Source organism: Orbicella franksi, chromosome 2, assembly GCF_964199315.1.
Source record: "Orbicella franksi chromosome 2, jaOrbFran1.1, whole genome shotgun sequence".
Taxonomy (NCBI): Eukaryota; Metazoa; Cnidaria; class Anthozoa; order Scleractinia; family Merulinidae; genus Orbicella; species Orbicella franksi.
The window spans coordinates 1,290,866-1,315,883 of NC_138146.1; the positions used below are offsets into that span (position 1 = coordinate 1,290,866).

The window sequence follows — 25,018 nt, forward strand, 5'->3', positions numbered from 1 at the left end:
CTTCTCTGGTGAACAAGTTAACGACTTAGCTATTTGTTAACATGAAGTTGGTAAAGGTACATTAATGGCTGTAGCCAATTTGGAAAGCTGGCGTTCAGAGCATTATATCAAAATGCACTTTGAAGTAACAATTCCATGCCCTGCTGTGTAAGGTTATGGATACAGTCGTGAATTTTGTCTAGACTAACAAACAATAACAAAACTTTATTCAGTAAGTATGGGTAGGTAATCGGACGGTATACATAGGACGGTATATCGTGAATTAAGTAGTGTGGGAACCCAAAGTGTCAAATTCCTGGATGCTTCTCTATGGTGTACAGGGTCGAGTCTTTGGAACAGTAACGTTCAGATAGTGAATTGTTGGCAGATGAGAATTAAACTCTCACTGCTTTTAAGTTATCTGACAACATACCTACATGTAGTCTACGCAAGGCTCGATCGAGCAGCCATGCGTTGGGTGTTGATGAACAGATTCACCAGGCTCTACTGCAACCATTAATGTTCTTTTTGTATGTTAGGTTAATGTGTTACTCCAAGCCTACATTTCTCATTTGAAGCTGGAAGGCTTTGCTTTGATGTCTGATATGGTGTACGTCACACAGGTGAGTCATTAATGATAACTTCACTAATAAATGAGAATTTATTCATGTTTCTGTTAACGTAAAGGATATAGAGTTGTGGGAGTAGAGAAAGGATACTCCAAGCTTTATAATTCTTTACCAAACTCCCATGCAAAGGAGAGACAGTGCCAAGACTGCTTTGTTTCCAGTTTAAGCGATTAATTTGTTTGTTACTCCACGGTGAACCTTTGATAATTAGCCTTACACCTTGAACCGGAAGGACTCAGTTATGGGTGGGTAATTCCACTGTCCGTTTTCAGTTTTCCTGTGCACGACCATAAAAAGCAAAAAAAGATTTGCTAAAGTTCTAACCTCCTTGCTCTCTTCGCAGTCTTCTGGTCGACTGATGAGAGCCATCTTTGAGATTGTGTTGAACCGTGGTTGGGCGCAACTGGCTGACAAGAGTGTGAACCTGTGCAAAATGATCGACAAGAGAATGTAAGTGAATGGTGTTGCGCGACTGTTGTATGTTGCGGTGATCGGAATTTCCGCTATAGAGAAACGAAAGCGTTCCGTGGTTTCGCTTTTTAAAATATACTGATGAATTTGCTCATGTGCACAGTTTGAAGTCCCCCGGTGACGTAGTCCAGAGATATTGCCTTGTAATGTATCTTACTGTTGCAGTTGAAAAGATTGCATTGGTGCGAAGTTCAATTCACGGTTTATCGAGGTTTAACAATGTTTTATAATTTAACGTCACATTTTGGCTAACCTGACACCCAGCAAAATTGAAGATGTGCATTTCAACTGGTAGTTTGAGATCATGCGCTACATGTACTTTGCTTAGTTGTAGCTATATTAAAATAATATTCAAGTGAAAAATTTCACTAACAATGTTTTGAAATTCAAGGTGGCTTTCAATGAGTCCGTTACGGCAGTTCAAGAAAATTCCTATGGAAGTCATCAAGAGAATCGAGAAGAAAGAATTCCCTTGGGAGCGCTACTATGACCTGGGACCCACCGAGATTGGGGAGCTGGTGCACATGCCCAAAATGGGGAAAACGCTGTACAAGTTTGTACATCAGTTGCCAAAGATGGAACTAGCGACGCACATTCAGCCAATTACGAGGTAGAGTGCAGTGTAAAAGAAGTTCTTTTTGTGAGGGTCAAATGTATTTACCACTGTTGTGGTAATTACGGACACTGTAAATAAAATTAATAACCAAATATTGCAAATAGAACATAAACTATTAAGAATCCCAGCTGGTGGGAGGCTGACCGGTTGGTCGTTACACAACGCGGTTGAGGAGTTGAACTCGGAACTACATGAACCGCGAACAAATCCAGATACTCGAAGGGCGGAGGATTTCAGGGACCTCCCGATTTCAAATCCAGCACCCTAAACCACTCGGCCACGCTGCCTCCCTTAAGGTCCATGATTGAGGATGTTGAAGAAGTTTGAGTCAAGTGTTGATCTAGCTGCATGGAAATTATATATTTTTATTACAAATCTGCAAGTGTAGGTCACCAGTAGCTGTCTGTGCTCTTCTGAATTACGTGAATCGTGTATATCTTTTCAGATCCACATTAAGCGTGGAACTTGTGATCACCCCTGACTTTCAGTGGGACGAGAAGATTCATGGAAACTCAGAGGCAATGTGGATTTTTGTGGAAGATGTTGACAGTGAAATCATCTTGCATCATGAGTACTTTTTGCTGAAGAGCAAGTTTGCCTCCGATGAACATACACTGAAGTTCTTTGTGCCTGTATTCGAGCCGCTGCCACCTCAGTATTTCATCAGGATTGTGTCAGACAAGTGGCTTGGTGAGTGACTTCAACGTACAAATTCTCATTACTAAACTCCTTATACTTCTTATAGAACTAGTGAGAAGAATTGGGTTACTGATATGGACCATGCTTACCTTTTGAGACAATTTTCCTCTGATGGCTTAATGGCTAATTATTATCAATATACGCGGCCAAATTGAAAACCGCCCTCTTGAAAACACGCGCTTTGCGGGCCGCAAATGACTCCTAGCGGGCCGTTAATGTATTAACGGCCCTGCAGCTGATTGGTTCTCGGTTCATCATCCGATGAATATTAACCAATCAGGTTACGTTTATTGACGCGGGAAAACCATTCAGGTGCGAACAGCTTGCGTAGTGAACGTTTGCCGTTTGGAAATTTCATTTTAAAAGGGAAGAACTCCCAAATTTTCAGCTTTTTGCTAGTCAAAACTCGGACTTAGACAACGAGCAACTGGATGAGATTGAGCAAAAAGCTCAAGCGAAAAACACCAAGAGAGCAACTGAGTGGGGAGTAAAAAAGTTCGAGAAATGGTGTGAGAAAAGAAAAATTACAGTGGATCTCAAAACAGTAAGTGCAACGGACTTGAGTGAAATTCATAGTTTCATGCTACATCTCTGTTAAACATTTTTTTCTTATTAAATGAATTTGTACGATTTGGCCTTGTGTATTGATAATAATGATAATCGCATGACTTTTGTCGGTCATATAGTTTATTTGTGTCCCTCGTAGCATCATTTGCGCCCTTGCGCTTCGCGCTCGGGCGCAAATGATGCTACTCGGGCCACAAATAAACTATATGCCCTCCAAAAGTCATGTGATTGTCCTATTAATGGCGAGGTTCATGAGATTCTTTATTCGGGATTTATGCCAGAGAGCTACGTCACGGTTTGGGTATCTTTAAAAGTTTATCCTAAATTTTTCAAGTTCGTCGTTTGTAATCCGTGTCAATCTTCTCCATCCTTAACCATCCTTGTACTGTAATCTTTTTGTTTTGTTTTTTTCTATCTTAGTAACCTATTACCAAACACGTACTGTAATTATGATAAAGTAATCGTTCTTTGTGCTAGAGTACAGCGCAGTTGACTTTTCTTGTTTTTCCAGGTTCTGAAACTCAGTTGCCAGTTTCCTTTCGTCATTTGATCCTGCCAGAAAAGAACCCCCCTCCCACTGAACTGCTTGATCTTCAACCTTTGCCGGTGTCTGCTCTCAGAAATCCAGCTTTTGAGAGTTTGTACAAAGACAAGTTCCCCTACTTTAACCCCATACAGACTCAAGGTGAGCGGAAATAGCAGGACTCTGCTATTTGCGTTTCGTATACCTAGACTTGAACGCGCTCTGTGTAGTGGCGTGGTTTATTAGTTGATTTAAACCAGCGGATTATTGATGCAACCAGTGATTTAAAACATACTTTTCATCCTGAATTCAACCATGTTGATGTTAGGACGGCATGAGGTTGCACATTTATTGATTATGGTTACTTATTTTCTAAGATTTGCCAGATGGCAGGTACATTGTAGAAAGACAAAAGCAGTTAAGTCCCCTACAAGGCCTAGTTACTAACCCAACAAGTCGCCCTGTTTCCCCCATATCAAACAGGTCGTACGTAAGGGGGAATAACAAATTTATTAATTACACAAATCAAGGGTAAGAATAAGACAGTTTTGAACTTCAAGAGCGCACTGCTCTATCATGATTGTTTTCCGTAGCTTTGCTTTCTTCTTGCACTGTTGAAGAACCAAGGAAAAGAAAGGGAGCAGTTTTGATCCTACGCAATATTGTGTAAATTAAGAAAATATTTTGATAGCTAAGAGTGCAATTCAGCAAACGATTCAAATTGCTAGCCAACATTTTTGCCTGTAATCGACATTCATTCTTTTCCTCCTCTAGTTTTTAACACCATGTACAACTCAGATGAAAATGTTCTTATCGGCGCTCCCACTGGTAGTGGAAAGACCATCTGTGCCGAGTTTGCTGTGCTGCGGCTTCTTCAGCAATTACCAGAGTGCAGATGTGTATTCGTCACACCACTGCAGTCTCTGGCTGATCAGGTAAGGACTGTTCAACTGATCGTTGGAACTAGACGAGTCTTCCCTTTAGCTCTGCGTTTTTGTGAGCTCTGTAACTGGTACAATGATATATGCAACACTCTTTTATCAAGTAGAGGAAACACGCTGTTTTTCTTCAGCAATAAATCGATCACTACGTGGCTGATGTGCGTTTTCTTGCACTTTACACCTGCGTTTTCCAGCGCTTTACACTCGCATTTTCCCGCGCTTTGCACCCGCGTTTTCCCCCGCTTTGCAATCGCTGCATTTTTTTCTTCACGTGCTGATTGGTTCATTAGACTATTTTCATTTGTTCTGATTGGCTGGGTGCGATTACTTTGTCTTTGGCCTAGTATCAGTCATCATAAAGATATGGGTGTGTATAAATGTATGCAACCAGTGATTTAAAATATAATTTTCATCCTGAATTCAACTCTGTTGATATTAGGACGGGATGAGGTTGCACATGTTCTAGTATAGAGTGGATTTCTACAAAAAAAATGTTCAGATTAGATGTTGGGTAGATCGCGTAGAACATGTTTTTGTCAGAGCTACAATGCATTGACGAAGGGCAAAGACCTGGGATCGCCCTGCGTACAGGACCATAGAGGGGGAGGATATTTATAATTGCTGGCGTTTAGACGTCGTCTGTTTGTTTTCCTTCAGGTGTATGCTGACTGGCAGAGTAAATTTGCACTTCAGCTCGGCAAGAACGTGGTCAAGTTGACGGGAGAAACTAGCGCCGATCTCAAACTTCTCGCTAAGGTTTGAAACAAAATTATGCATCTCAGTGAAACACTGTCGTCGATTTAGCTAACGAGTACACTGTACGATGATAGTATAAAATTGTAAATTGAAAACTCGGCTGAACGTCTACACCGAGCAGGGTATGCTACTATACTCGTTTATTTCTCGTTATTAAAGCTTGCTCTATCCGTACGACGTCCTTTAAGGAGTCCATGAATGTACATGCCTTCAAAGATCCAGCCCGACCGCTTCACGTTTGATAATTTTAATCCTTCCTAATCTTCCCAAGTATTAACCATCCTCGTTCTGATTTGGTTTATATAACTGTTATACACATGTAACGTGTCCTTTGCCGATTTGAGTTAATTTTGTATACATGTATAACAAAATATGAAGATAAGTCCTTCGAACCCTAGCCCTTAACGTTTTGCAACGACCTTCTGTATTTTGGAATGCTTGTTTATATTAGCCTTGATGTGCAAGATTTAGGTTTCTGCACAAAAGTGCCACATTTAGACGACATTGCATTTTTTTTTCAACTTGATGTTTTTACTTTCTAGGGTAACGTGATCGTTAGCACGCCAGAACAGTGGGATGTGTTATCACGTCGATGGAAACAGAGAAAGAATGTACAGAACGTTCATTTGTTCATCTTGGATGAGGCTCATTTGATCGGTGGAGAATCGGGGGTAAGAAAAGAATATGCTAGTGCATAATGAGGTATCTTTTGCTGTTTAACAAGAAAGGGAGTTATCTGTTGCTTTGTTCGTTTTATTGAAGAAATTGCCTTGTTTTACTCGAACAAACTTTGAAGAAAAGAAACCTTAGTTTCAGGCGAACAAGCATACATATATCTTCTCCATCCTTAACCATTCTTGTTCCTTTAAGGTTTATTATTATCTCTCTGGTTGTTTTTCTATCTTTATAAACTAGTATTTTGCAGGTTTCCTTCAATTTAAAGGCAATTTTGTACCTGGCTAAAATAACTCAAAATAACGTGATATGAGTGTTATTTATTTAACTATGCCTTAGTTAGTGCCTTTACACACTGAATACACTTGTTGCGTATATAACAGTTTTTCTTCGTTTGTGATTTAGCCCGTCATGGAAGTGATCTGTTCTCGTATGAGATACATCTCGTCCCAAATTGAGCGTAACATCAGGATTGTGGCGCTTAGTTCATCTCTGGCAAATGCTAAGGTTTGTGAATACGTTAATAGAGAGGTTAAAAAAGACAGTAAAGGAAAATGACGAACACTGCAAAATTGAACATTTTTCGTCTGCCTGTAGCAGTACAAGTGAGAATATTATTTTTTTGTAATGCTGTAAATAGGAGATTTTTTCTAATTTTTGTATTGGATTAAGTGAAGGATTAGAGGGAAAAATCAGAAAATTTTTTTGTCATTTACCATAGTACGTCATTCTTAAACACTGCAGTTCTTTTGTACACACTTTAGATATTATCTGCGTACTGTTGTCGTAATTAATAGAGAATTGATATATTGAGATTAGTATATTGATAAGTGTGCATGTTGTCTCCTTACAGGATGTTTCTCAGTGGCTTGGTGTTGGTCCAACTGGCTTGTTCAATTTTCATCCTAATGTAAGACCTGTGCCGCTTGAACTCCACATACAGGTAAGTACAGCACTGCGAACTTGGCAAATTGCCGAGGAATTTAAAAGCGCAACAATCACCGGTCATTGTGGATTTGTGGTTGAAAAAAACTTGGGCAGGGAAATCGTATTATCTTCAAGTCATCGTTTTCAATATATTTTCTGTCCGCGCGAAAACGAAAAGCCGGCGTTTTCAAATTCCTCCGGTTTGGAGAGCGTTTTCGAAAAGCTCCGTTTTTCGTAACGGATTAGTGTGGACGGTAGGCCTAACCGTAGAAATAAAGCCGCGTTAGTTACTAACTCTTGTTTAGGTGCACGAGTCGTGAACCTTGGTAAATTATTAACGTATATTTGTCATCGTTATTCTTGTTTTTCTCAGGGTTTTAACATCACTCACACGGCGTCTCGTTTGATAGCCATGACAAAACCTACCTACCAATCCATCGTGAAACATTCTCCCAAGAAACCAGTTATCGTTTTTGTGCCCTCAAGGAGACAGACCAAGCTTACAGCTCTGGATCTGTTGACTTTCTCTGGCGCTGAGAACGATGCACAGAGGTAAGGGTTTGAAACTTTGGTTAAAAAGATTGTTTTGTTGCTTCTATTCACTCGGGGAAGTCTGTTGTCTGTAGCGCGCGTGTATATGCAACAGCCTTTCAGGTATTGAGCAATTGCAACTTTTTTTGTCAGAGTTTTAACAGCCTGTTAACAAATTTTCCTTTTTGTAGGTTCTTGCACTGTACCGAGGAAGATCTTCAACCGTTTGTCAAGCGTTTGAACGACAAGGCAAGTGGCTCAAGAACACTTCACACATCGCGCGCTTTTTGTTCAACCAAAAATTCCTAAACCTTCGAAACGGGGGTAAAGGGTACGGAAATTTCCTTTGAAATTTTCCAGAAAATTTTTAAATCATTCAACCGAAAATTGCGGGCGTAAAATCAAATGGAACGGACATTCTCGGTCAGAAATGTTTTGAAAATTTGGCTATAGCTCGCGAGGTTGTCCTCTTTCCGGGAAATGCGTCCCTGGAATTTCCGGAAATGCAACCCAGAATTTTTGGTCGAAAGGAAAGTGACCATTGTACAAGTAAGTGTTTAGTGCATGTGAGTTGCCTGAGGGGTTATCTGACTTGTTTGATTGACGTCATAGTACAATTTTCTAAAGTTATGAAAGAAAAAAAATATTGTTTGCTTGAACATGGATGGAAAGTAGTGAGTTTGGGACAAATCGAAAGTTTGCTGGCGAGCCCGAACTGACAGTGGTCGTGTTTGCATCAGCCTAAATGCGTGTGTTTTCCGTACCTTAGCAGTCTTTTTAGAAAACTGAAAACAAAAGAAGAGGCATTGCTCAATGTAAAATAATAATTTATTGTTAGGGTCATGTTTTTTTTTCCCTCAGACGCTGAAAGAGACGGTGGGTTACGGTGTGGCTTATTTACACGAGGGTCTGTCTGAGGCTGAGACCAAGATTGTGGAGCAACTGTTCAACTCAGGCGCCATACAGGTAATTTATACAGTCATTCAGGAATTTGATGTTATTCCTGAATCTGACTTAAAATCTTGCCACGATGAAGCGTGCTCAATTGCTAGGTATTATTCGTGAAACAATCTCTGTGCTCCTCGTGATTTGCGAATCATTTGTATCGTTGCTTCTCTGCGTCAAAAAGGATGACGCTTTTCAAATGTTGAATATTTCCTTACCCATTGTGGTCTTGGACAAGCCAGTATCTTCTGTTGTGTCTCAAGAGTTGTTTAGAGCACTGATTCTGAAGTTTTTTCATGGCATGTCAAAAAGAATTATCTGCAGTTACAGTCCAGTTCTATGTTGCTCTGCACGCGTACAAATTTCCGTGACTGAATTTCGTTGTATTTGTGACAGGTGGTGGTTGTGTCACGCAATCTCGCATGGGCAGTTAACATGAGCGCACATCTGGTGATCATCATGGACACACAGTTCTACGAAGGGAAAATCCATGCGTAAGTCACTCAATCAGGTTCAATGAACGACGAGAAAGAAAGGGCATTATATCTTTGTGTGTTATTTTTAAAGGATCTTTGCTGAGCAAGACGTGAGTACGATTGCGTCTTGCTCGAGTAGACTGGGCACTCAGTGTTATCGGAGGTGCTAAGCAACCGAGTATGACGTATCTTGATAGCGTCATGGTGACGTAAAATAACGCGAAGCCACTTGCTTTGAGTGATAAAAACCGGAAACTCTACAGGGCTGAAAACGCCGGGTAGATTTTCTTAACTGTTGACAGTGGCCTCAGGAACCCTTTTGGCGTCACCATGTTATTTCTGCCACGAATTTTGAGACGGTGAGATGCAGGGTTAATGTAGGGGAACCCATTCTGTTTTGATTTTTTTCTTTATAGCTATGTGGATTACCCTATCACAGACGTGTTACAGATGATTGGCAGAGCCAACAGACCATTGTTAGATGACTCGGGCAAAGCTGTCATTCTTTGTCAAGCATCGAAGAAAGAATACTTCAAGAAATTCCTTTACGAACCTTTGCCTATCGAGGTAAGTACACTTTCATGAAACAATAAATTTGTAATTTAGGGCACATAGACTTCTACTTAACCTTACTGAGGCCCAGAGATTACTTGTTCGAGAATAGTCAAGGCAGGTGCATACGTAAAAAATCTATACTTACACTATTCATTTACGACAGTTTTACTTTGACCTGCATGCTTGAACTTCGTTTCCCTGTTTCAAAATGTGTTGAAGGTTGTGTCGTGGCCCTGTTGTCCAGTGAAGGTTAACGTACTTTCTCCTCACGGTTTCAGTCTCATTTGGATCACTGCCTTCACGATCATTTTAATGCTGAAGTGGTGACGAAGACGATCGAAAACAAGCAAGATGCAGTGGATTACTTAACATGGACTTATCTATACCGCAGAATGACACAGAACCCAAACTACTACAACTTACAAGGTACAACGATTATCTCACGTTTTACGAATGAGTTAAGACGCTCCCGGCTCATTGCTTAGAGGAGGACTGACTGTATTTGTGATGTAATTATTGAACAACTGTTAAAGGAGCTACGTCACGCTTTGGGCGTGAAAAGTTTAGCCTAAATTTTTCAAGTTCGTCGTTTGTAATCCGTGTCAATCTTTTCCATCCTTAACTTTCCTTGTTCCCTGATGGTTTATTATCATCTCTTTGCTGTTTTTCTATCTTAGTAAACTACTATCTCTAGGTTTTCTTCAATTGTTTAAAGGTAATTTTGTGCGTGGCCAAAATAATTCAAAATACCATGAATGAGCTCCTTTATAAGTCACGTCGTTCTTTGGACTGGATAGTCACGCAGCACTTGTCAGCGTGGCCTCGTGACAGTGTTGCATTACGATGTTAGTAACACAGATGTTAATTTTTCTTTGCCCCTTTGCAGGAGTAACTCATCGACATCTATCTGATCACATGTCAGATATGGTGGAGAATACGCTAAACGACCTGGAGCAGTCCAAGGTATAATGTTGTATATTTTATCTCAACCTCTTCCGTGGTGTCTAATACCTCCACTCAGCCACCTTGATGGCGTTTTTCCCCCTGTAGATGCCCTTCCCCCCCGTTGATGGTGCCCCTATTCACAAGTCTTCCTTTTAGCGTCTCTCCTGTAGGACGTTCCTCTTGTAGATTGTCCCCCACCTGCAGACATCTCTTTTGTAGTTGCCCCTCTCGCCCCTGTGCTGATTTGTCACCCTGAACATAAAGGGTTAACAGGACAACGCATTCATCAAAACACTGAGAGTAGATTGAATTTGTTTTGTTTCTCCTTCTGGCTAAACATTACATTACCACACTGCTATGTTTTTTATTGCTTGTGTTTTCTGATCTTCCAGTGTTTGTCGATCGAGGAGGAGATGGATGTATCGCCGTTGAATCTCGGAATGATCGCTGCCTACTACTACATCAACTACACTACCATCGGTAAGAACCTGCTGTTTTCTTTGTTCCTCTGTGTACGTAGACAAGTTGCCACGAGCGATCTGTATGCTCATGCGACAAAACTCCTCTATTATCATATTTCTTTCCGTTTATCTTGACTTAATTGATGTTTCTTTCTTTCCATTGTGTAGAGCTGTTCAGCGTCTCTCTGAATGCCAAAACCAAACTACGAGGCTTGATCGAGATCATTTCATCTGCGTATGAGTACGAGAGACTTCCCATCAGGCATCACGAGGATGCCACCTTAAAACAGGTGAGCGAGGCCTGGATCAAACACTTTTTACCTGTTGTGAAGTTGATTTGTAAGAGCTACAGTAATTTGGGGGAAAAGAAGTTGAATTTTATTTGTTTACGTGGCTGTTTTCTCTGCTTGTTTTTTTCGCTTTTCGCTTGAACGTAGTTGAAGGAAAGTTGTCTCGAAGTATATCCCACGAACAACTTCTCGATGTAAAACCAAGGGAGGCACAGTGATCCGGTGGTTAGTGAGCTGGACTCCGCATCGAGTGGTCTGGGTTCGAGCCCTGGATGAGGTGTTGTGTTCTTGGACAATACTCTTTTCTCTGACATTTAATTTGGGCGGGGGGTGGGGGGTGTTGCGGTTGGGGGAATTCCGTGATGAATAAATAATCCTTCAAGGGGGAGAAGCACTATTGTAGTGACGTAATGCAGAAACTCTAGTCTACTGGTTTCTGTAGTACCCAAGAAGAATAAATGAACACTGCAAGAGAACTCTGTTTTAACTGTGAGAGTAAAAGCGTTTGTGAGAATTGTGTGACCTGGAGATGTTCGTAGCTGCTGTAAGTCACGTTCAACAGAGTTGATATTAGTAACAGTTTTGTTTCATTTTATTGCGTAGCTTATGAACCGTGTGCCACATAAAGTGACGAATCCTAAATATAACGATCCACATGTGAAGACCAACCTGCTTATCCAAGCGCACATGTCCCGGATGCAGCTGTCGGCTGAGATGCAGTCGGACACAGAGACTATTCTGGGCAAGGTTAGTGATGGCTTGACTGGGGTTAAAGGAGCGAACGAACTTGAAGCGAGCGAACGAATGAACGAACGAGCTACTGAACCAAGGAACGAGTAAACAGATCAACGAACGAACTAACGAGCGAGTGAGCGAGCGAGCGAGCAGGAATTAGCAAGCGAGCGAAACGGGCGAACGAACTTTAACGAGCAAACGAGCGACGAACGAGGAGACGAATGAACGAACGAACGAAAACATAATCGTAGGCAGAGTGCATGGACGAGAAATCTCAATCTCCGATTTGTGTTTATTTTATTTTAGATTTGATTGCTTTAACAGTCGTACTGTTTCTAAGTTAGAAACGTCTTGAGACACTGTTGCCTCATATCGTTGATTGTTGTTGATGTTTGTCATCAGGCCATGCGTCTTGTCCAAGCCTGTGTGGATGTGTTGAGTAGCAATGGATGGCTTTCGCCTGCACTGGCCGCTATGGAGCTCGCCCAAATGGTAAGAACAACTTCCCTGGATAATGAAACATTTTCAGACATCTGCATGTGTATATCAAGCGATTTAGGATCGAACAGTCCGTGGAAAGTTATTGAAGGACAAGCTAAGGCAATACTAAATGTTCTTACAAACACGTTGGAGTTTAATTTTCTCCTCTTCAACCAAACAATGATTCAGTTGGGAATTGGATCATGTTTTTTTTATTGGAAGACAGGGGTATTCGGTATTGGTGATTTGCCGCCTATGTCAATTTGGGATTACCTCATGTAACTGGCATTGAAAATTATTATTTCTAAGTAGAAGTTGTGTCCAATCCTTAGGAACAGGGGAATACTTTTTGTCTTTATTTAGGTCACACAGGCCATGTGGAGCAAAGATTCCTATCTGAAACAGATTCCTCATTTCAACCCAGAAATTATCAAACGATGCGTGGACAAGGTATGTATGGTCACATACTAGAATTTTATCCTTGAACTTGAAAGTTAGAATCATCGTATACAGCACAAAGGACAGTACCTCATGATGCTCAATAGCTTTCATGTGTATTGATCTCACAATGATAGTGGTGTTTCATTCACAAATGAGGAGTAACAGCAGTCTTAGCAAAGCTGTTTTATCGTTATTACAGGGAGTGGAGTCTGTGTTTGACATCATGGACTTGGAAGATGAGGAAAGAAACAAACTACTGAGGCTGGATGACAGTCAGATGCAGGTTAGAGTGTAACATTAGTATTTACACGTACAACTAGTACCAGCCTGCTACTTTATAGCAGTCAAGAGCTTTAACAGTGTCTGTCTGTCTGACTGTGCGTCTGACTTTTTAACTGGGTGTCGGGCTGTGTCTGTCTGACTGACTGACTGTCTGTCTGTCTGTCTGTCAGTCTGTCATGCAATTCAGACATTAACTTCTTGTGTGTATGAACCTGTTTGGTTGCAGGATGTGGCCAGGTTTTGTAATCGTTATCCCAACATAGAATTGTCATTTGAGGTTCATGACAAGGACAACATCACAGCGTAAGTTAACAGCAGGTGATTTGTTTACGTGTTATTTGCAACAAGGATTGTAGCTTGATTTGTGTGGTTCAATATTTTCAGGGGCGCTCCTGTGAATGTTATTGTGGACCTTGACCGAGAAGATGAGCAACCTGGCCCGGTCATTGCACCGTTCTTTCCTCAGAAGCGGGAGGAGGGCTGGTGGCTAGTTGTTGGCGACACGAAAAACAATGGGTAAGATTTCTTGATCCTCTTTTGCCCAAATGTTGTACGTTCGTTTTTTTGCAAACCTTTTATGCTTCATAAGATTCCTCATTACTCAACGGTGCCCTTGCAACAAATACGTTTATATACACCTTTGAGGTAGATGAAATAATTTGTTAGGCTTTGACATGCGATGACGTAATTTGATGACGAACTAATGCAAAGTCTTAAGTCAAAATTTTGAAGTCAGAAGTCAGGTCAAAATTTTATGCGTTATTCTGGGCTCTGAATGGTTTAGAAAATTGGGAAACCAATATTGATATGTTAAAACGTGTTGCATATTAATCATTCTAGTGAAACGCAGTTTGTTAATAAACTTCATCAAAATAACCAAAGACGATTGTTTTTTACCGTTCAGGTTGATTTCCATCAAGCGTTTAACGCTCCAACAGAAGGCCAAAGTGAAGCTGGACTTTGTAGCTCCAAGCTCGCCTGGGAACTACTCGTACACGCTGTTCTTTATGTGCGACACGTACATGGGATGCGATCAGGAATATCCGTTCAAGATTAACGTGGGAGAGGCTGTCAGTGGAGACGAGGACAGCGGAGACAGTGATGCCGAGGATTAGAGCTTAGGCTTGACAAATGACCTAAGCGATGTTTAGTATCAGGGACCCGACGATTTCCGTCGAGTTTCCGATGTGTACGTTTTTGCGTGACAACCAGAATTCGGGTGGTGCAATCCATTTCCCCTGATGGTATTCATGTTTGTAAAGGTTCAAGGATGTCTACGAAAAGTAGAGTTTGGCTCTATGCTGCCACTGTACATATTTCGTCTTGCAGCAGTAACTTAAAAAGTAGAAATCGTACCATTCCGTGTACTTTGTGTTCAGCAACGAATTGTGTCAAGATACTTCGCAACTAATGTAGAATGATTGTAAGATTTCAAAACTCTTGTTGAAACACACATCACCCCTCTTGACCCCAAGCAATAACGGCCAGTGCAGGCAAACCTGCAGTCAATATTCCCCTCACTTTTTTGCTACGTCATTTATAGATCTGTAAAGTCTGCCTGTAGATTTTAAGAGTGCATAAAAATGGAAAAACCTTTTTACAGACTTCATGTGTGCATCTGAATTTGTCAAAGAACAAGACGATCTAAGATCGTAAGTCGAGCTGTAGCTAGACGTGCTGCTACAAGTGTTGTTCGCGGCGGTTCTAAAAATAGCATGTGTGATATGTACATGCTAATAAATGCATGTTTCAAAGAAATCATGAAACTGACCGACAGATGAACGTGCCAAGCTACGGTAATCGTACTGAAGTTGATTTGAGTTGTGACGTCACTTGTGGTCACTGTCACCTGTGGTAATTTATAATTATACAGGGCTTTGTCACTGAGTAACACATAACATAAACCCCTACAGAACAGCATTGTTTACAAGAGCAGTTGTGTTCTTCTGTCGCACTGTTCACTGGGGTTATTCCATATGTACTAATCTGCACTCCTCTGAGTTCGTCACCGAGTGAGTGTATAGTCGGGAAATACTGTACTAAGCTCTGAATGGATGGTACTTCTAATAGTACACATGTACCTGAGGGATGGCTTCTACCATATTTGTCTCTTGCATGAGAATCAAATATCTTACAACTCCCATTATCAGTTTGATAGATACTAACACCAATACCTTTTATTATTAGAATAAATGAATTATTTTGTGACAAGAGCAATTCAAAAGCCCTGTCTATAAACATACTGTACTGATATCCCTCAGTTATTGAATCACAATGATTTGGATTACCATAGGGTAGCTTTCACTATAATTAAGCTGGTAATGTTTCTCAGACATAGCGATCATTGAGGTAATTCTATTTGCTTTAATTACACCTGCCCTGTACAGTGTGATAGTGTTCAAAACAATATTTTACAGTTGTTTGCTCGGCCCCACTAACCTTTGTGCTATAAACACTACTGAGGGTAAAGATGATTATTATTTCTTTATTATCCATCTCTATAATTTGTATCAGGTCATTACAGCGATATATTCCATTTATCTTATTATAAATCAAAGCACTCAAACTCATAGCAACACATTGTTTACCAGAATTTTCACCAAAGTACATAATATCACCTTGACTATTGTTAATATTACAAGTAACAAACATCGCATAACGAGACCTGATATTTCCTTTTCAACATCATTTTGTTGCACACACAACGCTGATTCGTCACTCTTTTGTTGTATACATAGCGTTGCTTTGCCCAACACATCACATTCACGTGACACAATGTTATCTGATAGCAAACAAACATTCCTGCACACAACGCGCGAATGTAATGTACACACAAAAGCGACAAAACTAATGGCACTATTAGCAAAATAACAGCTTATAATGAACTCACTCTGAGCAAAAACATAGTAAATGTAATAATCATGAAAGGGTTCACATAAAAATGACAATTAAGTGCGTTTATCTTCACTCTGATGAAAGCCACTTTTGCAGTCCAACATGGCATCTTTGTTGTCGTCTCCTAGAGTTTGATCACGACGCACCTAGTCTTTATCAGTACCAAAAACTTCCGTAAATGTTCTTTTGTCGTCTGTTCATTGATAATTCATTGATATCCGACACATCTTTTCCTTTCGAATTCGACATCGTAGAAAGAAGGTTGAACCTTTATTACGTGTCTGCGGTGTTGCACATTGCACGTGACTGAGCTTTTACAGGAAATACGAGGGTAAACCTGTTGTCGGTTTTCGCCCGACCGATAAATATCTGCATTGATTCCAGAGATATTTAGGTTTGAAAAATATGTTAAATACGCAAAAGAGAGGACTGATGATGTCATACACGCAACCCAATATTACATCAAGTATAGACCCTATTCATAAGTGGCTGCGAAGTTCAGATTCTTTTGTATGCATTTAAATTAGCCCAACTAACCTCGTTTGAGGTTACAAATTCTTTTTAATAGCAGATTTGCGCGTTGGCGTTGACTACAACTACCAGAATTTCCTTCGTTGCTTTTTTATTTTTTAAATTTTGAATTCCCAGTGGGGTTTAAATAACAATTACCCTAATCAACATAAGAAACAGAAAAAGTGAAGGATTCTGGTAGTTGAAGTCAAATGACGCCATCGTGCAAATCGCCTATTATCAACTCAAAAAGGAGGTTAGTTGGGCTAATTTTAATACTTACAAAATAATTTTTAACAGCCCTTTTCACGGTTGATTTTTCTCATTTGCATTACAATGTAATCCAACGTGGATGCGAGGTAATTTCGGGCTAAAACTACACAATAGCCCGAAATTGCCTCACATACATGCTAGATTTTATTGTAATGCAAAGGAGCAAAGGTAGCAGAAACCATTGAGACTTGGTAGGCTAATAGTTCAACAGGTAACACCCCTACGGCTATAACAAATTTTGTTCCCATGGCAACTCAATATTTTCCAGTCCCCTCCAACCTGATTAAGTGATTTTAAGTTCGAAAAACATTTAACAAGGACACGAACTCGACCTAACATTTACATGTTTGCTACATCATGCAGGTGATGCAAAATTGGCAAATATCAAAATGGAATGCCGAGGGTGGCCAGAAAAGCCTTTAATATCAGGAAGGTCTGGAACACAGAATATTGCCATGGTAACAAAACCGTTAAGCTCATATTGTGGTGCTCATCTAGCAGAAACTTACTGGAAAGAATCAAACATTTCTTATACAAATTAGCTGAGTTACCTTTCATCATATTTGACCAACAATATGTTGAGTTTATGACGTCATTACTTGGTTAATTTTCATATTTAAAAAACTTGAATATCCCTGGAATGACAAGGCATTGAGGAAAATCAACAGTGTTTTTCTTCTAGAACAGACTACTTGTTTATGTTTAAAGATGGCTTAGATAGGTATAATGCGAATTTTGTCATAGTAGCACTTTAGGGGTTCGTGCCCTTTGGCGGAAAAAAATACAGTCATCTATGTAACATGTTCAACGCCACTAGCTCTTTCTAGCACAGCTACATAACTCAAATTTGGTCAATGCGCTCCTTTGTCTAATATCTTAAGCTTTCTATTCACGAATTGTTCAGAATTCGAGTTTTAAGGAAATAATTTGCCATCGGATTCCCATACAAACTAGCTACTGACCCTTGTCGCCTACCTGTCAAGATGGCTTTCAAAAACCGTGATAAGGTCTATTGCAACGATTTCAAATGGGGATAACTTTAATCCTATTGTTAGTAAACGTTTTAATCGGGAATGTGTATTTTCGTCTGAACGGACATTTGGACTGAACCTAGCAAGAAACGCTCTGGAAATTTTGAGAATGTAATCTGGAGAGCACTGCTTGGCTTGCGAGAACGGAAACTCGCCACGATTTCCTGGTACACGCTGATCTACTTCAATGGTCTTCTTACGGACTTCAAGGACGAGACAGTACTTGATTCCAGCAGTAGTTGTATTCTGTCAACTTTGTAATCGAAATTATATCGCTCAAGTTTTTGCTGACTGAACAATTCTTGCAATAGAAGAATTATTACTTTCAATGTGTCGGAACTCCAGAGTAATAATGTTTCGTTTCAATAGCAAAACTCAATGACAGAAGTTTCTGTTATTGTGCGGCTGCCATGTTGGTGCCTCACGGAAGGGCACCAACATGGCGTCTCCATACAAAGCTCTATAAATTTGGGTGAAACACTTTTCCGAATAAACGCGCGAATGGAAAACCGCATAGACCAAGATCTTGGCAAGGTTGTTTATATTTCAATCATCTATCATATCCCAGATTTTTGACGTATTAATTGAATGGCTATGATTCTTAATTTCTTTGGATTGCGAGACAGAACAAACCGGCAATTTTATACTAATGGTCCCGCGAATATTCTGGAATAGTACATCAGCTAAGTGCACAGTGAATGTTACACACGAGTTGAAATGACTAAACATTAGTTACAGCATATACATTTCACGTGTCACAATTGTCTCAGCAGTTCGGTAAAGAATTCTAAATTAGATTTACTAGTGATTAGTACTTTTACTAGACTATTCCATCATCAGTGGTACAATCACTAACTGTCAGTATTTTTACTGACGTGCTTAGGACAACATTGTAACATATCCCCTGACACTGTTAAATTCTGAAGCTAATATTGATAACGATGAGAAGCTCTCCGGTTTATTCGGTTCAGTTGCACTTGCTCTTCACAGTTGATAGATTTTGCGAAAGTCATTAAAGCGCCGTTTCAGTAGACAATTTTCCTGTAACTTGCCTGGAATTTACAAACCAAGATCATTGAACGAAAAATTTCTGTCTCACAAGGTTTTGCTGATGTAACCCTTGCACAAGGTGGAATCAATTAGTTTTCGCAACCATCACTGCGGCAAAGAAGTAATGACAACAAATTAAAAAAAAAAAAGACAAAAAATTGCGAGATATGTTTGGTTTACTTTAATGCGACAGGGCTTTAACCAAGTTGTCGGTAGCATTACCATTTGCGCCACTTAATAGCGTAAACGGGCAACCCAGCTCGATATATCCATTTCCTCTTTATCAGCGTCCATCTTTCCAAGATCAACTGATTAAATGCAACGTTTTACTCAGGGCTGGGTCTTATCAGTTGCAAAACTGAGCTGGAGGTAATCTTATATTCACAGGTCGACAATCAGTAGACTGACCATCGGCAATCATTCGAGTGGAGGCTTTAAGAAAATACCTTTCGTTGTGCCACCGCCGCGAAAAATTGAACTTACTTTTTCTGTGCAAAACGTTTTCTGTGATAGAATTGTTGCGAACATGTTCGATGGCTCGTTTTCTTCGGGCTTTCATTGAAAAATTGAGTTCCCTTAACCTGGCCAAAATTAAGGGCATTATGAAATTCAAATTAGCCAGTAATTAACAGGAACCACGGGTGCCAAGTTTCATGTTTGGTCTGTGTCGCATTAACTTGGAAACTTTTCAATAACCGTCATTGCCAAAGATATTAATTAGTATTTTAAATACTTCCGCACTCCTCGATGGCTCGATTTCCAGCCGCTGATTGGAAAAAGAGCCCGCGTTCCAAAAGGCGCGATGGAAATCAAGTGTATACCTCTTGAAAATGTCAGAGGCTAACCTGTCTGGAGAAAGTCACCCATTCTCCACTGTCTGTTTTCTGTCTGTGCGTAAGAATTGAAACAATTCGGTGAAATATCATTGGTATTACAGCTTCTTTTAATCGGAAGTAGACTTTCATCGCAGGATTATTTTTCTATTGTGTATTTAATGTTTTTTCCTGACATTTGTGCCACTATCGATGTGAAATATTTAAATTACATTTAGTTTAAAAAACAGCGGTCTCATCACTTCCGCCAATTTGAATTCTGTCAAAAGTTCTCGTAGTGTGTTTTTATCTTGGCTTGTGCTTGATTCGCGGCCGGGTTAGCTGCAAGATAAAACGCGCTTCGAACTTTGACCTATTTTCAGGGTAAATCTGAAGCCGAGGGGCATTTGAAAGACTCGTACAAATTACTGCTTGAGGAGGGTACATTTAAACATTGACTTTTCATATCTTTTCTCTGACGCCGGCTTCGAAAGAACTGAGAAATAATTCAGAATCTACCCGCGCATAGAACCTTGCTGAGATTTCCACAAAATAGCAAGAGGTAAGATCTTAATTTTTGTTTCGATTCCATCCAGCATTTGCTTCGCCTCTCTGTTGAGACGACTTTATCAATACGGTATTTGCTTTTCTTATTTGCTTACTTGTCGTCGGTTGATTTTTTTTTCGCCCCTCATCTAACAAGAACAGGCGAGTTCTAATGGTTACAATATTCGCTATGTCACACGAAAAAAAAAAAAAAAAAAAAAAATCAGTGCAGGAAAGTATAGAATGTAATATTGATTCATAAAACTCCAATCGCTGATAAGAATCTTGAGGTTTTAAATTGATTTCAATATATTTATATTTAATCTAGTGACTACGGATGTGTCTAGGACTGTGACTGTTTGAAAGGGAAAAAGCAAATATTCTGTACCAAGTTAATAGGAAAAAAAAATCCGTCTGCCCGACTGAAATTCCACCGAGTCAACTCAATTTCTATGAATTTTGCTGATTGCAAATAGCTTGATTAAATGCTAGTTCTAGGAGAATTTTGCTGAGGGGACGAAGCCGGATTAATAAGGACAGCGTAAGGTAAAAAAATGCCCTTGCGAGTTAATGGCGTATCCGTAACGAATGAAATAATTTAATGTAAGGGGAAATTTATGGCTCGCTGTATGTGCCGAAAAAATAACTGAAGATAGAAATGATCGAGTTGTATTTTAAATGTGGGATTCTGCTGTAAAGATATCATGTATTCGCTCCTGATTAATGTCCTTACTCTCAACATGTTCCTCCTGCTCGATAGATTTATGCGGAAGGGAGAAATTAGGTTTTGATCTCATTAGGAATTTCGTAGGGTTATTCTTTATATCTTACTTTGTTCAGTTATCGGTTTCTTTTTATCTTTCACACTAAAAACTCGATTTTCTCAGTTTACATATTAGGTTTTTTACATGTTTGTACAAGCGCAGTTTAGCGTTGCAAGATTAATTTTTGGGTTGAAAATTTGACAGCCTGATGTATTTCGTAATTTGACGCCAATTATTTCATGTACAAACGATTCAGATTAATTTTTGCTACCAAAATCTCATTGTCGCCTTTCAAATGGGTGATATCTGCCGTAAAGTTAAATAGCAGTTCTGCAGCTAACGACAAAGGTTTAGCTAGCGCATGAAAATAACTCCGTTACGGCAGCAAAATCTGTGACATAACCAGAACGAAACCGCCCCCATCAACGCCCCCTAAGCTGAACGATATCGCGAGGTTTTTGTTGCGCTTATCAATACTTTTCTGTATTGGAAAGATCAAGGCTAGCCAGATACTTTTAAAAGAACTTTATGCTCTCTTCATGGAAGGCAAAGCAAAGAAAAACACAATAAAAATATGTATGCTTAAATACACGAAGAAATATAAGGTTATCTTTGATAAATCTTGCCAAAAATCACGGCTTTTTCAAAGTTTCTAATTACTGGTCATCGTTAAATAGCAGAAGACTTTAAGGTCAAAATTTATGGGTTATCGCGAAATGTAACATAATATTCGCAGCACAACAACTTTGAAGACAGCCAAAATTTATTTCCAGAAAAAAATCGAGAAATGCAAAGTTTCAACATCTGATATTAAATGTTACAATTATAACAAGGAAAAGGTCGGTGCTATTTAGTTCCAAACAATGTAGTAGGTCTTTGGTGAATAGAAAAGAAAAAGAAGCCTGCTGTTTTCTCCATTAAGAAAGGAAATGAAGATGTCTGTTGTTGACATTTATTTGAAGAACCTTGAAACATTGTTGACTTAAGAAAGAGCAAGGTTTAAAAGTAAGTTTGGTTAGCTTGAGGGCCTTAGATATCTAATAACCTTAGATTTTTTTATCGAAGCGTCGCTGCACTGAATTATTTGGAGAGTTGGGAAGAATTAAAACAAATGGGATTGCAAAGATATAACTAACTCCAATTTCCTTTGATAACTTTCTTAAGCCTGTACCGTTGTGTTGCATAAGGTTCCTCTTGCTTTAAGGCATATTTTTCTCCAAGCAATGGTCACGAACATAAATAAACTCTTCACAATCAAGTCACATCCCGGAGCCTCTTTGTTCGCCCACGCCATTCTTATTAGATATGATGAGCACCTTTGGAAATGCACGTTAATTCCGTTTGGCTAAATATGATAATAATCAGAAGTAATCAACTGCTTTAATGGAACGAGACGAAAATAGTTGCAAGTTTAGAAATTGGATTTGTAATAAGCGATATTTTTGATGAACACCTTGAATGAACGAAATTATGGTAAATGGTGAATTTGGAAGACACAGTGAGAAATATGTTATACGACCAGTAATAAAATTTACCCTGGAAAAGAATGCTGAATTCTCCAAACTGGAATAGAATCCCCCTTTGACCTTTCACATCGATCGAACACTCAGCCTCTCACAGGAGACAAGTGGATAAGTTGTTCAAGAGATTGAAGCAGTATGCAACGTCTTCTAAACCAGGTGTGGTAATGAAAATGTGCATGACTGTGTTACGGAGATAGGCTTGTGTAATGAGATAGAAGTCTATGAGCCTGTGAGTTTTGGATTAAGGTGAATATACTATAGGTAGGAAAAGTTACGCCCAGTTTATATGGATAGTTGGTGAAGTGAATAGCTCTTGTTATAATCGTTTTATTCAAATTTATACGAATAAGTGCACAAGATATATCAAACGCTGTATGACTGGTTCCGAGAGAAACTGTAAGTTTTTTCCCCGATACGAAAAGCAGAGGGCTAGGTTAAGATTTTAGAGAAAAAAAAACTAATAATTCTTTCCCTAAGGACAAATCAGTAATTAAGTATTTTGTTATATGACAAAGCAAAGAGTTCAACAAACCTAACGTGGATAGCGTATCTAATTTAAAACGCACACCTTCCCAAAAACCTAAAAACTAAAAACGACGTGGAATTATTTCTGAAAATTTCCAACCTTGCGATGAATTGAGCTTTCGAATTTTACCTCAAGAAGTCTTTAGTAAGTAAGTAAAGTACGAAAACCTTTATTTTTTTCAGAGTAACTCTGTCAACTCTATAAATAAAACTGTGGTCTGCTAAAAATAAATAAAAAATACAAATTTATAAATTTTACAATATGTTTATAAATAAAACTACTAAGATCAAAGCTAAAATTACATATATATATGCCCAGTTTTGAAACATTTTCTTCAATACTTATGGAGATACGTGTACGTTCGTTTAATAATCCCCTTTTGACCAAACTTGTTCGGGACTGTAATGGGAGGATTATCGGTCTTTGATTTTGTCTTATTTGCACGGAACTCGCTGCGCTCAGTCCGTACCTTCCAAACCTTGGGTCGATATTCCCCAGAGTCGATATTTCCCTTGGGTCGATATTCCCCTATACGCCCTTCGCGATTGGTAAATAAGATGTATATGAAGTATGTACAAGATGAATAAGAGGCATATATTAGATGAGGAGCAAAGAAACTTGGAAATGAGATTTTTAATTTTGTAGCGTGGGAAAAGACCGCAAAGATAGCATAATAAAGTTATTGGAATTTTATTTTAAGTGGGGTGGGCGCTTTAAACACTATCAACATCTTTTGTGATTTCATGAAACTTGGCAAACAATGTGCTAAAAACTCTTAAAAGTTTTTTCAGATGTTTACAAAGTAAGAGAAAGAGAAGTGGGTGATCAATAAGAAAACCGAATATTTGATGCCGTCTCCGAAATTCCGCAAGCCTGTTCTTGTAGAATACCCTTTGCATCAGTCTCAATACTTATTTTTCTTTCAGAAACATGATCTGAAATGTTACAGAAAAGAGAAACATTTTTGCACTTTTAATTACTTTCAAAAATGCAATTCAGAGTTGGCATTCTGAAATAAAAATTAAACTCGTTTACCGTGTGGAAATAGGATTGTTTTTCCTGTTACCAACCCGTTTTGGTCTCTATCTTAGTTTGGCAAAGTGGTTCACAAATATGGCGGATCCATATTGAATTCTGTAATTTTCCGAACATTGTTTTTTCCTAACTAGATCGCAATTAATACTGTAAAGTTGAAATTTGTGCAATTACTTTCCTTCTATCCATTCTCAAATATCCGTGTTTGCTGATGTTTTAATGCAAGCAAAACCAACTTGTTATTTTGGTGAACATGATCAATTAACATATCGACCGGAAATTAAAAGTACACCACCTCCAGTCCTGTTGTGCGTTGTTCTTTTAATTGGTTCTTTTTAATTTTTTAATCATTTGGTAGAGTCAAAGTGTCTGTCTAGGTGTAGCTGTTGCTAAAACAATCGTTTCTTTCAGTTATTATCACAAGTGACAGAGAAGGGTTTTGAGTTTCCTTTCCTTTTTTCGACGCATAGATAGTGACACAATTGAAGGCCAGTTATAAAAGCTAATACAGAATGTATTCCACGTGTCTCTTCTCTTCTTTCCACGTGTCATTTCTTTAGCCAACTTAATGTTATTACATTTTATGTAAATTTTGCCAGATAGTGTCAACCAATTATATCTTGCGACCTCTCTTTGAGCTAATTGTATTTTGTGTCATTAACGATTGCAATGATACGTTCTCTGTTTTCAAGTCTTTCCTTACTAACTAGGCAATATTTCAGTTGAAGCTACTCGTGACAAAATGTTTCTTATTAAGTGTTTAGCAATTTTCCACTTGAAATTCAACTGAGAAATTTCTCGAAGTAATTTCTCACCCAGCGTGCTTTCTATGATGTACCAATTTCGACGTTTTTTTAATACAAAACAATAGTTTATTCTCTTTATTTTCACTCTGGCGTGCGTTTGGTTCGTACAAAAATGATTAAATTAACTTCTCCAGGAAAAAGACTATTTTTTCCAAAAGGCAAAAATAAGACCTCGCGAAGTCTCAAAACTGCAAATCTGCAGCATAGCTGCCAATAAAGAGAATGATTTTGCCGGAAAGAAATTTAACCAATGTTTGATGTAAATTATGAAGAATTAAATGTTAACCTCTGCTGTGTACATAAATGTTATCGACGAAAGTTAT

The 25,018-nt window shown here is 39.0% G+C and overlaps 1 protein-coding gene across 1 annotated transcript in view; it reads left to right on the forward strand.

The window, feature by feature from the left end:
- The window catches only part of LOC145474898 (U5 small nuclear ribonucleoprotein 200 kDa helicase-like), a 32,686-nt gene extending 16,239 nt beyond the window's left edge, over positions 1 to 16,447 (forward strand). The window contains exons 21-46 of the mRNA XM_081455201.1: positions 519 to 602; positions 952 to 1,058; positions 1,471 to 1,689; positions 2,141 to 2,385; positions 3,473 to 3,646; positions 4,259 to 4,419; positions 5,083 to 5,181; positions 5,724 to 5,852; positions 6,262 to 6,363; positions 6,710 to 6,799; positions 7,157 to 7,335; positions 7,506 to 7,563; positions 8,176 to 8,280; positions 8,656 to 8,753; positions 9,152 to 9,302; positions 9,569 to 9,716; positions 10,177 to 10,253; positions 10,628 to 10,715; positions 10,865 to 10,986; positions 11,590 to 11,733; positions 12,124 to 12,213; positions 12,565 to 12,651; positions 12,842 to 12,925; positions 13,151 to 13,227; positions 13,309 to 13,440; positions 13,829 to 16,447. Coding sequence (XP_081311327.1) covers positions 519 to 602; positions 952 to 1,058; positions 1,471 to 1,689; positions 2,141 to 2,385; positions 3,473 to 3,646; positions 4,259 to 4,419; positions 5,083 to 5,181; positions 5,724 to 5,852; positions 6,262 to 6,363; positions 6,710 to 6,799; positions 7,157 to 7,335; positions 7,506 to 7,563; positions 8,176 to 8,280; positions 8,656 to 8,753; positions 9,152 to 9,302; positions 9,569 to 9,716; positions 10,177 to 10,253; positions 10,628 to 10,715; positions 10,865 to 10,986; positions 11,590 to 11,733; positions 12,124 to 12,213; positions 12,565 to 12,651; positions 12,842 to 12,925; positions 13,151 to 13,227; positions 13,309 to 13,440; positions 13,829 to 14,039 — 3,261 coding nt within the window. The 3' untranslated portion in view covers positions 14,040 to 16,447. The remainder of the gene's footprint in view (positions 1 to 518; positions 603 to 951; positions 1,059 to 1,470; positions 1,690 to 2,140; positions 2,386 to 3,472; positions 3,647 to 4,258; positions 4,420 to 5,082; positions 5,182 to 5,723; positions 5,853 to 6,261; positions 6,364 to 6,709; positions 6,800 to 7,156; positions 7,336 to 7,505; positions 7,564 to 8,175; positions 8,281 to 8,655; positions 8,754 to 9,151; positions 9,303 to 9,568; positions 9,717 to 10,176; positions 10,254 to 10,627; positions 10,716 to 10,864; positions 10,987 to 11,589; positions 11,734 to 12,123; positions 12,214 to 12,564; positions 12,652 to 12,841; positions 12,926 to 13,150; positions 13,228 to 13,308; positions 13,441 to 13,828) is intronic.
- The last annotated feature ends 8,571 nt before the right edge of the window (positions 16,448 to 25,018 follow it).